The sequence below is a fragment of the Petromyzon marinus genome, chromosome 18 (assembly GCF_048934315.1).
Source record: "Petromyzon marinus isolate PM22_M1 ecotype Great Lakes invasive population chromosome 18, UKy_Petmar_22M1.pri1.0, whole genome shotgun sequence".
Taxonomy (NCBI): domain Eukaryota; kingdom Metazoa; phylum Chordata; class Hyperoartia; order Petromyzontiformes; family Petromyzontidae; genus Petromyzon; species Petromyzon marinus.
The window spans coordinates 4186980-4201713 of NC_133684.1; the positions used below are offsets into that span (position 1 = coordinate 4186980).

General features: G+C 44.9%; 1 protein-coding gene across 1 annotated transcript in view; it reads right to left on the reverse strand.

Annotated features, from left to right (window-relative positions):
- The window catches only part of LOC116943587 (FRAS1-related extracellular matrix protein 2-like), a 129012-nt gene that overhangs the window by 23251 nt on the left and 91027 nt on the right, over window positions 1–14734 (reverse strand). The window contains exons 7-9 of the mRNA XM_032956552.2: window positions 10872–11021; window positions 3583–3792; window positions 1111–1308 (exon numbers count right to left, since the gene is read on the reverse strand). Coding sequence (XP_032812443.2) covers window positions 1111–1308; window positions 3583–3792; window positions 10872–11021 — 558 coding nt within the window. The remainder of the gene's footprint in view (window positions 1–1110; window positions 1309–3582; window positions 3793–10871; window positions 11022–14734) is intronic.

Sequence of the window (14734 nt, forward strand, 5' to 3'; positions counted from 1 at the left end):
ATGCATATAGATATATAGAGAGTTTCACAAATAAGATCACATTCAGACAAATGTTTTCTTTGTGTCTTCCTGGCCAAGGTCATTTCTATATTTAAGTGTGTGCACTATGTTTATTCAGACTGGATCAACAGTATTCATATCTAAAGTCTTGATAATGCAGTTATGTGAAAACTCAGCTGGAGCACGAATAAACACTCCGCATTTTGCCTTGAGTAATAATAATGAATCCACCTGTTCTCCTGTACCATCTATGCTTCCAAATCTACGATCACCACCTTCACCAACCTGCACTGACCGGCGTGGTGAAGTATGGCCAAATAACACCCCACCGCTGGCACGGCGTGGGAAGGTTCTCATTAATCGGAGGAATTAACAAACGCACCGCACAAACGCAATTAACATTAACGTTTTCATTTATGTTGCCCCACAGCAGCTTAACTTAAAGTCCTTCGTTGTGACTGATACATCTTCAAGATAAATAGGCAACACCTAACATGTGCTTCATCAACACCATGAAAGTCAAGTGCGTCCACCGAGGCATACCATTCACGGTTAACACAAACCCGCAGTATTAACCGGTGGTGGCCCTACAACCAGTGTTGTTCTCCACTCATTTTCAGAGTGGAGGCCACTTTCATCAACAAGACATCAGTGTGAGGGCGGCCACATGTTTGAAACAATTGGGATTCCACAGCACAGTGATGGTGAGCGTTGTCACATTTTGTGTAGAAACTATAAACGAAGGCCCACTGAACTGTATAGCTATTTTTCAGAAGCGACCTGGCCACGATTGATAGCCCAATGAAGTAGCTTATCATCTGTAAATTTAAAGCAGCCAAATATTCTAAACGTGTGATGTTGATTATGAATGTGGAGGGGAAAACCGGAGGACCCAGAGAAAAATCCACGCGACCACGGGGAGAACGTGCAAATTCCAAATATGCAGGCGTCAGGGTCGGGATTGAACCCGCGACCTCCTCTATACGAGGCGAGGAAGTTAACATCTCACCACCGCGGTATTGTCGGGGGCCGCACGTCAGGGGTCACATTAAAGGTCACCACGGGCCTGGCAAAGAAGGACGCTGCCCTATGAACGAGCGCGCTGCGTACCAGGCAGGAAGGTGACGACGGAGTCGTCCGTGTTGGGCCTCTCCTCGAAGTCCATCATGACCTCCGCCGTGCCCTGCCGCGTGAAGCAGCGCACCGTCGACTTGTAGCCGACGTCGCCGCTGCGGTACACCACGGCCGACACCTGCCCATCGTTCTCGTTGCTGGTGTACAACGGGTCCTTGAACTGCACTTTGGGCACTGCGCGGCAAAGGGGAGGCAATGTCGGTGAGCGTGGTTAACTGTGGCACGGAAGCACTGGGCGGCCAAGCAAGAGTAGGCTAAGAAGCGTGGAGAGACGCAAGCTTGGAATTATGTTCAAAAACAGAGAGAGGGGAACCCATTGGTTTTGAGAACATATACACAAGTAAATGACGTAAATTCCATCTGTTCACACAAAAAAAGGAAGTGGGCTTGGGCAGGACATCTCGTGAGAAGGGATGATGCGTACGCACAGTATGTTGAACTTCTTTCGCACTGCTTGTAGCCAAGCGTGCTAAATCGGAGATACACACATGCATAATGGTCGGTGGTCAAGGCTCACGACAGAGTGGTAGCCACAGGAGGGAACACACCCGATTGGCTACCCACCGAAAAGATCGGACAAATGAAATCCGCTGGTGTAGAGTTGCTAGTTGGCGAAAACCCACACGCATGAGAGGATAACGCGCAAATGCCCAATGACATGTTTATACAACTCGTTTAAATGTACTGATACGTTGTGGCTACCTCTCAGCCCAGTGGGTTCAGGAGATTCACTAATCTGTGTGATCCACCAACCCCTGGCCCCCTGGATTGTAGGCATACTCATGCGTGACTGTCTGAATAGAGTTCTGCACGGAGTCTCTCCAGAAGCCCTCTCGTCGTTGGCATTTAGCTCCTGGAAATGTTGCCACGCGCAAGAATGGAACGTGTTTAATTTGAGCGTACGAGACGCTCTTCAGTTTTTCACAATACCTATCTGTGTAGAATGAAGCTGTAAAAGTGGGTCACTTCAAGATTGGGATACCTAATCAACAAAAACACGACTTAAATAATATATTTTAAGTTACGTTTCAAGGCAGCACTAATGAGTATTAACATGCAAGGCATTGCACGTTTTAAGACAAATGGTAATTTCTCAAGACAGCTTCCCCCACGGAGCAGTTTAACGTTGTTAACGCCAAAGAGGGAATTTATCTTGCGGAGCCCATCAGAATGCGAGTTTGCTTCATTATTTAATGGCAGCTACATAATCTGATCAACTTCAATTTGCGTGCGCACCAATTGCAGCTGCGCGTCCTTCATATCGCAGCTGCAATTAACTTTGCGCACGCCGATTCGGGGGAAACTCTTTGCAGACGCGAAGAAACCCTTCGGCGATGGCATTGGGCGATGTCGCATTCGCGCTCGTCTCCTCGTCTCTCCGTGTCCCTTGCCCCTGTGCTCGCCCCCTCGTTTGCTCGATTGCCAAAATCCCTCCCGAACTCGCCACTGCCGCTTGCCTCCCTGCGGTTGCGTTTGATTCGCGCGCATCGAGTGCAGGCGTAGGCGACATGCCTGAGCTTGATTATTTGTGCTTGTTTGTTGTGGCTTATTCCACTGAGGTCGAAAGCGTTGAGGCACTAGCTCCGTCGCTTGGTCCACAACGGCGCGGCTCTGAAATTCTTGTAAGCGCCGTGCGATGAGAGCGAACCCGGAGTGCTACGTCGCATTGCCGCAAGGAACTTCCCCCCTCTTGAAAAAAACTGCCCGAATTTGACGACAGAGTTTCCCAAAATGTGAAGACAACAACGACAACAACAAGGACAACACCATAGTTAATGGCACGATTTGGAAATATGCCAGCACGCTTTGACCTCTGCACGGGTTGCCAAATTGACATCTGTACTGCGAATTAAATACTTCCGAAGATGAACACACGTTGACAAGCGTTAAGAAATCCATCTGTGTGCAAGATTCTATGGTTCTTATTATTATTATGTTAAAATTATATGGCGTGGCAGTGTGGAGCGAGTGCCCTGTGGTCATACAACTGCGCACCACTAATAGAGCTCTGTATTTAAAAATAAAAATTTTCCTCTAAAATTACCGAGTCAACGAGTGAATGAATCAGTGAGTGGACGAATGGGGACAAATGCAGCACAATACAACGTGGACTCATAATGCATCTAAATGCGAATGAATTTAAAGATGCTGAAAAAACAGGGGAAGCATGCATGTATATTATATATATGTTGAACTTATTTCGCACCCTACGTAGCCAACCGTGCTAATGGGAGGTGGGAAGCCCACATCGTGTGCTTCATGTGGGCTTTTTTTTTTAATAAGAACGGGATAGAATTCTAGTCTAGGGAGGCAATTTCGATCACCTGACACTTCACAGAGAGAGAGAGAGGAATAGTCAGCCATATGCAAATTGGGGGTAGGGGTGTTTGGAGGTGGAAGGGGGAAGGGTGGAGGGTGGGAGGAGGATGATGCTGCGATGCTGCTCACAGTCGGACACCGAGTCGTTGATGAGGACCGTGGTCTTGCTGGGCTCCCCGAGCACGGCGTTCATCGGCATGCGCAGCACCAGCTCGAAGCGCTCCACGCCCTCCAGCACCGGCTGGCCCAGGTCGTCGAGAATCGTGACGCGCAGGGTCTGCATCGTGACGCCCGGAGCGAAGTCCAGGTTCCGGCTGATGCCGACGTAGTCGACACCGGCTGCAAGAGAGACGCAGCGTTTAAAGCCAAAGCGTGAGATTTAATCTCCTCTCCCACGTGGCGTCCTCACTCGGTTAGGGCAGCGGTGGGGGGGGCGGGGGGGGGGAGCTTTCCCCATTTTTTACCACCTCCCACCACCTTCACATGGCTCAGTTGCGTCGGGACCGCCTTCCGTGAATTGCGATGGCCGGTCACGTAAGCCACGCGGCGTACTGCGTCGGGGTCGCGTTTTGTTGCAATAAATAAACAAACAAATAAACACCAAGCGTGAGATATATCCGCGGTGGAGGTGTGTGCGGTTGTGCTGTACAGCCGCCCACGGTGTGTTTTCGGATCGTATCGCATGTGCTGTGAAGGCACGACGTTTCGACCCACGCGCTGGAGAAGATTCTTCAACATGCAGTGCGACCCACAGACACGTTGGAGAGCAACGCAAACCAAAACACTTCTCGTCATTGGTTTGATGTTTTTTTTTATTTTTGTGGAATCTCTCTCATTTTTGTAAATCTCAAAACTCAATGCAGTTTGAATCTGCTTAGTGCCTGCAAGAGAGGTTATCTCTGTTCGTGCCAAGTGTTGGAGGTTATAAGTCAGCACATTATTGATTTCTGGCTGGGCTGAGATGTCTCTGTGCAACTTAGCTATTAAACCTCTCGAACAAATTGCCACTGGGAAATATTTTTCACTGTAATATTCTGGTGCCATGGGACATATGCAAAAATATGTTTGTTTTTTTGCAATATAATATTCATGATTTAATTTCAAACGTGACACCAGAGTTATCTACGAGGCAAGGTGAATGAAATAAGAAATTCAATGCATGTCTGTGTCTGTGATTCTATGGTACAAGACAAAAAACGTCCAATCATTTTCATGCTAGTATAGTAATGTTATATCATTTGCCTTTAAGGCATATTTAGCAAAGAAAAACGTAGTATTTATACTCTCACGCTTTAAACGATATCATGTAAATTGTGGGTAATCAAACTTATTTATTTCATCTTCTTTGGTTCTTTCGGTAAAGTCACGTAGAATGAGAATAAAATAATAAATTGATAAAATAAAATAACACAATATTATTGATAAAATAAAATAACACAATATTATTGTGTTATTTTATTTTATCAATTTATTATTTTATTCTCATTCTACGTGACTTTACCGAAAGAACCAAAGAAGATGAATCATTGCAGTCACGAAAGCTTTAAATCGAAATTTATTTATTTCACTTGGAGCTAAATACGCATCAAAAGTCCATTAAAAAAATCTAAGTCTGATTAATTTTGGGACCTCGTTGACTCATTTAAGCACTGACGTTTCTCCCCACTTCATATTGGTTAGACAACAATACCGCTGTAGTCTCCATCCAAGTAAGCGCAATGGACTTGCAATCCAGACGTCACCAGTTATATTTAATCTCCAAGTGTGCCAGTCGCATAAATCGAGATGCCACAGTCAGGAGGCCACATGTGGTGGGATAAAGTGTGGGTGCTCCCACCTCTTCCAAGACATTTAGCCACCATAAATGAGTAGGCCAAGAATGCCCTATATAGCAGCTCTCTGGAGCTTTCTCACTCTGAGCCCCTTCTGCCAGCAAGAAATTGTGGGGCGTCATCTTTGAATTTTTTGCTATAAGGTGGACACAGTTGTAGATAGAACCGGCTTCACCTCAAACACCATCCCTTCACATTAACCTCTCTAATCCCTCACTTTAACCCCTGCACGCAGAGACAAGAGGGCGCTGCACACTGTGGATGGGATTGTGGAACATAACACGGAAAATTGTGGCCATGTTTGCATGCCTATTCTCACGGGCCCATAAAGAGGCATTAGTACGGTGCACATTGAAGCGTGAAAATCTGTCAAACAGATGTTATTTGCTTAAACAGCCAGATTATGCTTACGTTTTGCTATTTTTTCGCCACTGCTCCAGGAAAATGGAGAAAATATTTAGTTATAGTCACGTTCGTGTTTATTGGGTAGATTGGTCAAGGTGCAGCCCTGCAATTGCTTGCACACGCCACTGCTGGCAGAAGGGCTTCCACTAGAGTGAGCTGAAGAGGGCCCCTCTTGAGGATATTTGGCCTACTCTTCCACACTGCTCTTGGAAGAGGTGGGAGTACATACACTTTACTCCACCGGCCAATGCTATATATACTGTGTAAATGAAGGGAATTGGTGGTTATGCCGATAAGCGACCTGTAATGTTGTCCTCACTGAAAGCCGACGACAAATAATATGAATACCAGCTATTTGCCGAGGAATACGTCACTGAGCCTGAGGACACGTTTTGTTTTCAGTTGAGTCCTGCATTGGGATGTTTGGCCACTTCCATGAGATGGAATATGTGCGATCTTTTGAATGCTCGCAGAAAATCCACACGACGGGATGAAGCACCAAAGTTTCAATACAGATAGATTTGATCTGCCGAAAGAGAAAAAAAACACATGCAATCTATGTGGACTGAGCCTACTGATGTACTGTCATCTCCTAGTCAAAATTGCCACTCATAGAGCCTCACTGCCTATGACACCTGGCATGCTAAACTAAACTATAAACTATTTTTTCTTTTACCAGGTAAGGCCCACTGAGCTATATAGTTATTATTCAGAAGCGACCTGACTACACAAATGATAGCTCAATGCAGTGGCTTATCGTGTGAATATTTCTAGCAGCCAAATACTCTAAATGCATTTTGATTCTAAATGTGGAGGGAAAAAACCGGAGGACTGGAGAAAAATCCACCCGACCACGGGGAGCGAGGCGTGCAAACTTCAAATATACAGGGGTCAGGTTGGAATTGAACCCACAACCTCCTGCATACCAGGCAAGGTAGTTAACATCTATCCCGCACGAGTGGTCCCCATCCACGTGCTCGCCAGGTTCAAATCCTTCACGGATTCTGAGATCCCCGAGTCATCGTGTGCAGACAACTCGGACGACTGCATGCGTGGCGGAACTAAATCTACAAGGTATGACAAGTAATGCGTCCATAAAAGCAACAGAGAGTCTTTGTTTATTCCGGAGGAAGTTTTTGATGTTGTTGTTCCTAATTTATTTAGCCAAGATATAATAATTGTTTGTTCCATAACGATGATGGAGTACAAATGTGTTTATTCAAACTGATATGTTGCCGCAGTATATTACGCTATTGAAAACAGTTAACGGAAAAAAAAACCGTGCAATTTGATTCTTTCAAATACGGTCTTGCTATGTTTATAACCAAGCAAATTTGTTCCAGCGTAGCTTCTGCCAATATTGTTCAGAAGATTACGGTTATATTCCTCTTCCATTTCACATGTCAATGTCTTTTAACCAAATCTGAGAAAGTGGCACTACACTGTCATCACTGACCTGAATAGGTATTTCAACACGTTTCCATAACATGTAACATACTGCAAAAAAAAAGGCCAGATCCTTTCCCAAACAAACCATGTCAAATTATTCTATGTACTTTGGGTTTATCAGTAGATTACCTGTAAAAACCAATGCCTTTGAATAAAGAGGTTGGCCACTTTACAGAGCCGTGTTCTGCGCACATGCGAAACTGGTTGACGTCATTGCTGCATTGCTGAAGGTGGTCAGCAGTTGAAAAGATAAAGCTCAGTACACATGCAAACTGGAACCCCAAGAATGAAAAAAAGTCTCTCTTTGTGAACGATTCAGCAAAAAAAACTATTATTTTGAGACGTAGTATTGTAGCCATCAATTTTCCGGTGCAGTCGTGTTTCAGCGTACTGCATTTAAACCACACTGCGGCTAATTTCCGTTTTAATGAACACGAAATTAATAAGGTAATGTATTTTATTTATATTCGTGTTGACGAGCTTTACAGAAGTTTACTTTGCAAATAAAAAATAAACCTTCGGAGCTGCAATGTTTTCATTGATGCTCATACAGTACTTGATATAATAAGCCAAATCTTTCCACGTAAATGTTGTTTTACCTCTATATGCACACGTAACGTATATTAACAATAACGCATGGTACGAGGAAACTGTAATGACGAAACAATGTAACCGGGCGTTGTCATCACAAGAGCAGTTGTTTTTTTAATGTATGAGACTACAGGTTCTGTAAAAGCAAAGTTGAATTTCCAAGTGCGCACATAGCATGCTCTTGAGCCAATCACACTTATAAAGGGCAATGTTTCGTGAAGTTCAGTACAAGCGAGTCATTGTACCCATTTGTTAAATGGTTCCAGCTGCTTTTAGCTAATTCACATTTGTTTACCAACTTAGCTGGGCGAGTAGGCTGTACCACGAGGCTTTGCTTCCGTTATTCTTTTTTTTTTTCTCACAACACTTTGCTGGGTTCGTTTTGAGCCTGGCTGCTGCCAATGTTGCATTCCCTGCCAAGAAAAGCACACCCATTGAACCAAACCAGCTGCAACGGCTGCCTCACAATCACGTGGGGGCACCGAGGACTAACCGCTCTTTTGCGCGGATGTCAACGCTTTCGTGTATGTCCGAGGACGCCAGTTCTCTCCTGACATTGTGATGCACCGCAAGCAACAAACCATAGCCTGAAAGGTCACCACAGATCAAAGAGGGCTTTTTTTACCCGGCTTCGTTGGGAAGTTGGGATTGTGGTCTGGGATGTTGAGAACACTAATGGACTAATTTATTTGTTGTGATAACTTTTTGCTGTTGTTTGTGGGTTTTTTTTTGTTTTGGTGCCATTTATTAACTTGTTTATTATTTTTTGCTCGGTGTTTTGGTTTTCAATTGCTGGTCAGTGGCTGTATATGGGATTTGGCCCTTATATATAATTAATGTACAGCATTATTGCTATTATCATGAATGACGCTATATAAAATTAAATAATTAACATTATTATCACCCTGGAAACTTATTTATCCTAAAAAAAATCCATGACCAAAGTGCCTGCACATTTTCACATACACTTTCCTAAATTCGGTTATACTGTATTTTCACACTATAGTTCAACATTTCAATCGTACAACTTATTTGTTGAGCAAAAATATAACACTTGTATTTGTATTTCATCACGTGGCTATATGAATTTCCTTCATTCACAATTCTACCACAACGCCCTCTGGGATGCCTACCACACTGGGTTGTCTCATCCCGACACTTGTGATCGATCACCGCACCGCAGGCCAAGACATTTCTCTTTCTGCTTCTTCTGTCGAATGGATCGACTCCGGAATCCCCTCTTTTGACAAGTTCTCACAACCTGGCTCGATTCAAGAAATGTATTCAATCTTATCTATGAGCATCTATGGCACCTTGTTTGTTGATCCATATTTGTTTTTTTTGGTGAGGCCATGTATTGGTTTAATGCCAAAATTCGTGTCATTAACCCTCCAAACACCTGACTAGTTTGTCAGCTTTACAAACATTATTTATGCGTGCCGATTTATTGATTTAATGCTGACCAATACAGCTCCTCAACGGTGGCTCAAAACATTTCATTGACGAAATTGAACACCAACCATGATGTTTCACTCAAACTGCTTTCAGCAGTGATGGGCAACCCGCACTAGTCAGTGGGCCACATGAGTGGCCCTCCTTGACATTGTGCTTGTGCACTAATTGTGACCCCAGGGAAAAGCCTAAACACACTTAGACCATATTCTTGGTTCTTTCGGTAAAGTCACGTAGAAGGGAAACAATAAAATAATAAAAATATAAAACAATACAATTCTCACGACGTTTCGACTGCAACACAAGCAATCATCATCAGGTGTGAAAACCACAGCAAGAACATTTGAAAAATTTGAAAAATGTTCTTGTTGTGGTTTTCACATCTGATGATGATTGCTTGTGTTGCAGTCGAAACGTCGTGAGAATTTTATTGTTTTATATTTTTATTATTTTATTGTTTCCCTTCTACGTGGTGACTTTACCGAAAGAAGCAAGAATATGAATCCCTGCAGTCACGAAAGCTTTAAATCAAAACATTTAGACCAGGCCGCCACGAGCGGCTCCACGGGATATGATGCGACCCGCGGGCCACAAGTAGCCCACCACCGGTATTGAGCTTCTTCATTTACTGCACCCGGCAATGGCATGATATGACATAAAACAACGTGGTCTAACCCACACATATGGATCGTAATTATTGACTCGGGAATATATATCTATTTTATAAATACCTTCTGTATTGCTGGCCGCTTGGTGTTTCGGGCATTTGGGCCTTTGCTCAGCAAACGTGAAACAAAATCATCTCTTCGTACTCTCTCAATGTACGTGTCCCCTATTGTTACAACATCTTGAGATGCGTTCGGATTTTGGACGCTCTATAAATGGCGTCGTCACGATGGTACCTGTGAAGTGGGAGCGTGCGACGGATGGATGCTAAGTGCGCTTACTCACGAAGGCACGGCTTGCCTGGTAAAGCAATCTGGAGGCAGCTGGAGCAATTTGAGACACGTGTGGTGGCAGATGCAAAGCGGGCATATTGGGCACTGGAGGCAACTCCTCCAGACACTGAGCAGATTCACGAGCGCCTTGCACCTGCGCATGCCGCCGTGGCAGCCTCTGTAGACCAACACAGGTGTGTGGCGCTAATTATGAAGCTCCCGATATTTTTCTCGTTGGAATAACTCTCGCATATTTGCTATAACCAAACCGCAAGATGCGAATGTGCAAACAACTAAGGAGCCAAACGTTAGCACGAGGATTATTTGTTTTTTTACTTGGGCAGTACATTTTGCCATCTGAATATTTCAATATATATGAAATTGGTTTATGTAAAGTAGGATTGACATTCAGAACATTGTCTTTCTTATTAAGAGACCCGTACTTGTATCAGAGCAGTGCTTCAAAGGATGCCAAGTTACTCAGACCAGATGCGATCAATGTTTTCAATGTGCAGGTTATGATCGTATCTTAATTGGCCTCACCTGGTGAAGGATTTTTCTTTTTTTAAATCAAGTGCCGTACTTTTGTTGCTTTAGGAAAAAGCGGGAATAAAAAAAAGAAATCAGCGGCGTGTTTCGCCGCTCGCACAGCGATTGCGCGCCTTCATGAGATCCGCCTTTAATTCAGCGTTCAGCTGCCCATCGTGGCCCATCGTGGCCGTGCGCGGTGGTTGGGTGCGTCTCGGGTTACCCTCGGCCGACACGGGCTCTGTTTTCCGCGAGCGGACGGTGACGGTGGCCGTCTTGGAGAGGTCGGTCCCGGTGCGCCACACACGCACCTCCACGAAGCCGGCGCTCTCGTCCACGTGGTACTCGACCTCGCCGAAGTAAAATGAGGGCTCTGCGACGGTCAACACACACGACACACAACACGAAGGTCCCACCCCGCCCCGTTAGAGCCTTAGTAGACGGTGGGGTGCAAGCGCTGCTCGCGAGCGGCAGCAACTATGAAGGGTCGGCACGGCACACCACGGGGGTGGGTATGGTGGCCAGCACCTCAACCCGGCCCGCCTTAGTCTCCCGAGTGGCGATGCTTACACATCGCAGCCAGGCACTCGTTGTCGAGGCTGAGTCGTCCTTAGGGAGGCCCCAGGACTGGTTCGAATAATTGCCAGCGGTGTTGGCCGTGAGTGCCAACTGAACTTGGGCCGCAGAGTTTGTAGCGCGGCGTGCTCACCGCTGCACTACAGCTCCACCAAACACGGACCACAGGACCAACCTTGTAACATCACCTTGTTTAAGGGTCGGGGTAGGGGGCGGTGTGGAGGGTATACAAAAATTCAAGGGGGTAATGACGGTCGATGGTAAACAATCATTAAACAAACTTGGGCATAAAACGTAGAACGGAATAATAATCAGTATTATATATTTTTTTGTGACATATACATATACCGCATCGCCTATCGTGCATTCTGCTGCAGCTCCCGTGCCCACCTTCACCTCTTCGAGGGGACGGCGGCTGCGGCCCCCGTCACCGAATTGCCACCGCTGCTAAACATTGCGTACCACTTTTAGACTGGACCAACATAAGTCATACCAAAAAAAGTGAAAAGGAGACAGGGGCTCATAAGGACGCGCTCACAACCCTTACGTGGCCGGGCATTCCCGCGCAGTGAGCCACTTTGCACCGAACTTATGCTTCGATTAGCGTCGCGAAGCGTCATTACAGCGAGCCGCCTGCGACCAAAACCGCCCATGAATGCGCCCGATGTCGTGAGATCTTCTTGTGAGCTTGCGCGCGGTTGAGGCTGCTGGATGGCTCTTGGGATGTATATGGCCACCGGTGCATGCCGTGCTGTCAAAGGCGGCTTGCGGGGATGTTCCTACCTGGTGGTCAGCATGCAGAGGGCCGTGCGGCAAAATCCACCGTTGTGCTGTACTTCCCAGCTCCCCACGTCTACTCATTCCTCACATGATCTAAATAAGGCGTAAGCAGACCCTCATCCGGCAGTGGATTGACCATGGCTGCTGTTTTATTCATTCATTAGTTCATTACTATGACGACTAATTAACAAGCTTAATGCTAAACATAAAGCCTATTGCAAAATATGAAAAATGCATTTGTAATGTAGGGTGAAGTAAATGCACCAGTGTATTTGCAGAGTAAAACTGTAGCCCGATTAAGATAAAAAATGCATGGCAGGCCCAGAGGGAGAAGGAAAAACATATTAATAATAAAATATGCTCCTTCTCACATTGCTTTTTACCTTAATAAGCCATTTGCGGTTCATGACACACGCAAAACTTACACTAACAAATCTCGATACAGTGAATTTTTAAACTAAACAAGCAACCGTGGAGTCGCTCCTCATAAGGCAACAAGAGCTGGACAAGGAGGCGTCTGCCCGTAAACACGCGGGGCTTAAAGCCCCGGGCAGCCTCGCCGTACTCAGATTATGGGACGCGCTCGCTGGTTACCGCTTAAGGTTCTGGCGCACGGAGGAACACGTCAGCTGCTGTTGAAACATCAGCTGACGTAGATGTGCAAATGGGGCTTTGTTTTATTTTTTACGATAAGCAGGCACTCGAGGCTTTCACTCTCCCGAACGGGACGATCGTATTCTCCGGATCATGACGCACTTTTTTTCTCCGGTATTTTAAAACAAAAGTTGAGGGTTGCGCGTCTCATGATCCAGTAGGTCTGTGCGTGCGAGTGTGACTGGATTTGTAGAGTATTTGCTTTATTGACACCGGGCACAAGTTTGGGGTGAGGCTTACTTTCCATGCATCCTATAAATCTGCAGGATACGGTCACAAAAGCAGCGATGAATAAAGTCTTATGCCAAATTGTTGAGAGTGTTTACAATTTTGTATTCAAGGCACACCGTTGTCTCAATTTTGTAAATATGGCAGCAGAAAATTGGTTCAGGGGGAACGTGGTTAGAACATACCCCTTCGTCTCGGTGTATCGGTACAACGGTGGACAGCTTTGTGTTTTCGTGCTGCCGGTTTATTTCAGAACGGCATGAAATTGTGGATGCGAGTGGCTGGAGTTAAGCGCAACTTCAGGCTTGGAGATAACGGCAGTCTGCCGCTGCCATCGAGTTTGTTAAGAGCCAAATGGAAACGTTTGAAAACGAATCTGTTGTCGCGTCCTCTGGAGTAAAAAAAAAAAATGCAATTAGTGATAATGTACGGTTGCAATGGGCCAGCCAGTGAAATTTGCTGCTGAGGATAGCCAACACCTTTGGCTTAAGGTGCAGTTGAGTTTTGTGGCCTCTAAGTATGAAGGAATCTACTCGTAAACGTCAAGGAAGCTCCAGACCACGACATACACTAAATATATGGGTCGCATAAAAAGTAATTCAACCGCGCTTTGAAAACCCTTTAAAAGGCATTACTTTATGGCCCGCTGTGTAGGATTCGCACGGCTTCATTGTGGAATTTGAGCTCGCCTCTGATGTAACGAAACACGAAGGCAAAACAACTAAAGAAAATAAACTGGAAGAGACAGCGTATAAGTAGGGCATTTACTAAATAAGGATCGAGATCATAATGATTAAATTATAATTAGAGAGGTGAATGGGAGCACTTTTGGCACACTGAATTGGAATACAACGAGATATATTACAAATGTGCCTGAATAAGAAATATTAAAATCGTTTAATTAAACCCACGAAGACATATGGTTCATAAACAGGGACACTGTAAACGAGAATTGAAGAAAATCAAAAAGTGTACAAATAAGCATGGAGAGATAAGCGCAGGGAATAAACCGAATAATTGACATTTTTACCATATTTTTTACTACTTTTTTCAAAATTTCTTGCTGTGGTTTTCACACCTGATGATGACTGCTTGTGTTGCAGTCGAAACGTCGTGAGAATTGCATTTTTAATATTTTTAATAATTTTATTGTTTCCCTTCTACGTGACTTTACCGAAAGAACCAAGAATATGAATCCCTGCAGTCACGAAAGCTTTAAATCAAAATCATTTTTACCATTCAGGAAAAGTCAGTGGGTTGGGCAGGACAAACTGGTCGTGGAGATAATAGCCGATGGCAGCCACCGCTAAGATGGAGAGGATGGCCATCGCAAAGAAGGAGCGATAAGATTCGCTCACATGTGAGAATTGGATGGATTGTAGCTTTGCAGGACCATGAGGGATGGTGACAGCGAGGTGAGGCCTTCACTCCAGTCATGGATGGATCATGAACAACGACGTTGACGATGATGATGGTGGTCAAGGGACCATTCTGCTGTAGAACATTACCCAAACATTACCCAAAATTACCCAAACAACACCTCCCGCAACATTTTTATCGAAACGACGGCACCAAACAACTTGGGCTCAACTAAAAAAAGTATGCAAGAAAAAAGCTGAGCAACGCGATGCCTGACAGGTTTGTGTCTGCGCGATTGTCAGCAAAGGTGTTAACTGCGCTCCAGGAATCCGATGGTATTTTAACAACAGCAAAAAAATATAAATTTGGATTTAAAGCTTTCGTGACTCCAGTGATTCATATTCAGGTTTTCACACCTGATGATGACTGTTTGTGTTGCAGTGGAAACGTCGTGAGAATTTTATTGTTATATATATTTTATTATTTTAT